General features: G+C 32.4%; 1 protein-coding gene across 1 annotated transcript; it reads right to left on the reverse strand.

Annotated features, from left to right (window-relative positions):
- Window positions 1–792: 792 nt before the first annotated feature.
- LOAG_14460 (hypothetical protein) lies at window positions 793–951 on the reverse strand (the record flags this gene model as incomplete). The annotated part of the gene is made up of 1 exon (XM_003149957.2): window positions 793–951. A coding segment is annotated over one exon (159 nt), but the record flags the coding sequence as incomplete, so codon positions are not given.
- Between the last annotated feature and the right edge of the window lie 1,660 nt (window positions 952–2,611).

A 2,611-nucleotide genomic window follows, 5' to 3' on the forward strand; every position in this document is an offset into this window, starting at 1 on the left:
CAACATCAATGATAAAACTTCCACCTAAGTGGAGAAATTTGGAACCTCTAAAAACTTCAGACAGTACTATTAATGGATACAAAGTGATTGTTGTGATTTATAGGATATATAAAAAAGTATATATAGTATTACTGGATGAGTGTGGAAATGTTAATAAGCACGGAAATAATAAATTGATGTCTCGTTTTGCCAATATTTGAAATGATTTCATACTGTTATTCATCTTCTTCTGATAAGGGTAAAAATTAAGAGGTTATGGAAAGAAGTGAAAAATACTATCATAAACAGTTTTTCTATCGAAACTGGGAAGAAAAAAGAAATGATAAGACATTTCTTCAGTTGTCTTTTTTTTAATGTTGAGAAAATTTGGCAAAAAAATGGCATACTGCTTGTTAACTCATTTCATTTCATCTTTTTTATAATAATTAGACCAACAGTCAAATTATTATCGTAGGAATTATTGGGATCATACTTCATAGAATCTACGACAAGGGTCGACGCTTTACATCAGATCCGTGGAATATTAACACTCTGCCAGTCCCTATCGGATTGATGGGTGTACCGAAATAGACACATTTATTGCGACAATGTTAAAACATTCATCGTTTTTTCATAATTATTGTAGCATTCGCCCTATTTCGTAGACCGTCAAGGAAGACATTCTTATTCGGCACCGGAATTAATGTTCATTTTATCAAAAACATTCTGTGGATGAATATTATCATAATCAACTCTTTCCGATGTTACTCCATTCTAGATTAATCTGTTAGTCAAGAAACAATCAAGTCTAACTTACGTCTTATTTCGATTATCCGATTGAGCAACAATGCAAATTGGTACATTTGGTAAAAACTTTCGAGTTTGGTTGGTTAGAGTCAGTGCTCCACATTTAATGCCTTCATTAGTATATCTGAGATCGTTACTAATCACAATGACCAATACCACACGATCCTGGGATTTATGATTATTTTATTAGGTTCCGAAGATCGTACTTTTAATAAGCTCTAGAAATGAAATCCTATGGAGAATTCAATTCACTATAAACATAATACTTCGGAGTGTTGCATACTGATGTATGCATTAAGCTTTAATTAACTCACTTTATGGATAAGCAATGTGATGATACATGCCCAGAATTCACTGAAAATAACTGTTACAGTTAACGACAAACATGACAATGAATAATATACCCATTGAATATTAAATATTTAGTAGAGTTTTGTATTGATCTTTTGGGGCGGAATGAATTACACACTTGGTATATTGGTTCAATTCTAATTCTAATTGCAATCCTTAATTAAATTGTTTTCGGTATTATGCCTTCTGCTTACTATTATGCCGCTATTATGCCTTCTGCTTAGTACATTTATAAACGGAGAGATTTCATTATCACCCAAGTATCACTTCATTATCATTACCATTCAAGTATTATGACCATTCGATTGTCACTTTTAATTGATGCAAAGTTTGGAATGGAAATCACCGCAGTATTTGTACCAAAAGCAATTAAATCTCAATATTGGATGACTTTGGCATTATTTGATAAAAAGATGACTAACATATCGTAGGCATTCAGGAGAAAATGTTTCATGCACGATGAACTTATACTGTATGGGATAATCACTCCGTTCATTGGACTTCCTTCTATTTCATTAGGTGAGTATGGCCCAGTTGCTGAAATCACATGATTAGAACTATTCGTTTGTTTAATAATGGTTTAATGCCATTCATTGAAAAATTACAATAAGATTATAATGAAAAAATCCATTATAAATTTCTAACAAGATGCGGGTATTTCGTCGATAATTTCTAGGTGATCTTTGTGAGATGTGAATATCGAGACTGAGAAAAACAGTGCACACTGGATATTGCATTGATTGGTTTTCCTCTACCAAACAAAATCGCTTCACCTGGTATCCAATGATTCGTTGCGAAGGATTCTCGGTGCTAAAGTTTGAATTTGCATCATTACGTCATCAAATCTTCGTCTCTCATAAGTTCTTTCTGATTTTTAGTAAATTATTATTCTTGACAGAAACAAAGAATGAAACAAGCCTTAGTATCGGTGAAATTCGTCTTAGATATGAGTTCCAAATCCTTCTTCAAATATGGCGGTGTTATTTTACCGTCCCGGTAATGTAATATTCTATATCGACGGTTCAACTCATAGTTTGCACATTCAGACATCTCGGAGATTTCCCTGTAATGTGGTATGAAAGAATAATCAATTATTATTACTATCAATCAATTCATTATAACAAATTAACTCATTTCAATTTCCCTTATCTCCTACAGTTATTAGTAATTGGAATCATAAAATTTGGCGGATATGATTTTTCCATCTTAGGGAATATATGTAGTGTGGTAATACATAAGTGAAAGAAAAATGCTCACGTCATATTTTTTAAATCACCGGTAGGTAGGCAACTAGCAATTCGATTTCCCACTTGTCCAAAAATACTGTCTACTAGTTTATCGTTAGGACGCCGAAATTTAAATTCAGTGTTTTTTTCGTGAGCGCTGGATCCTTCCTCATTTGTTTCTCCTTAAATTTCATCTAATTCATCATTAAAGTTGTTGTTCTTTATATATTTGAACAGGAAGTATAAAT

Source organism: Loa loa (assembly GCF_000183805.2).
Source record: "Loa loa unplaced genomic scaffold supercont3.446, whole genome shotgun sequence".
In the NCBI taxonomy this organism is placed as follows: domain Eukaryota; kingdom Metazoa; phylum Nematoda; class Chromadorea; order Rhabditida; family Onchocercidae; genus Loa; species Loa loa.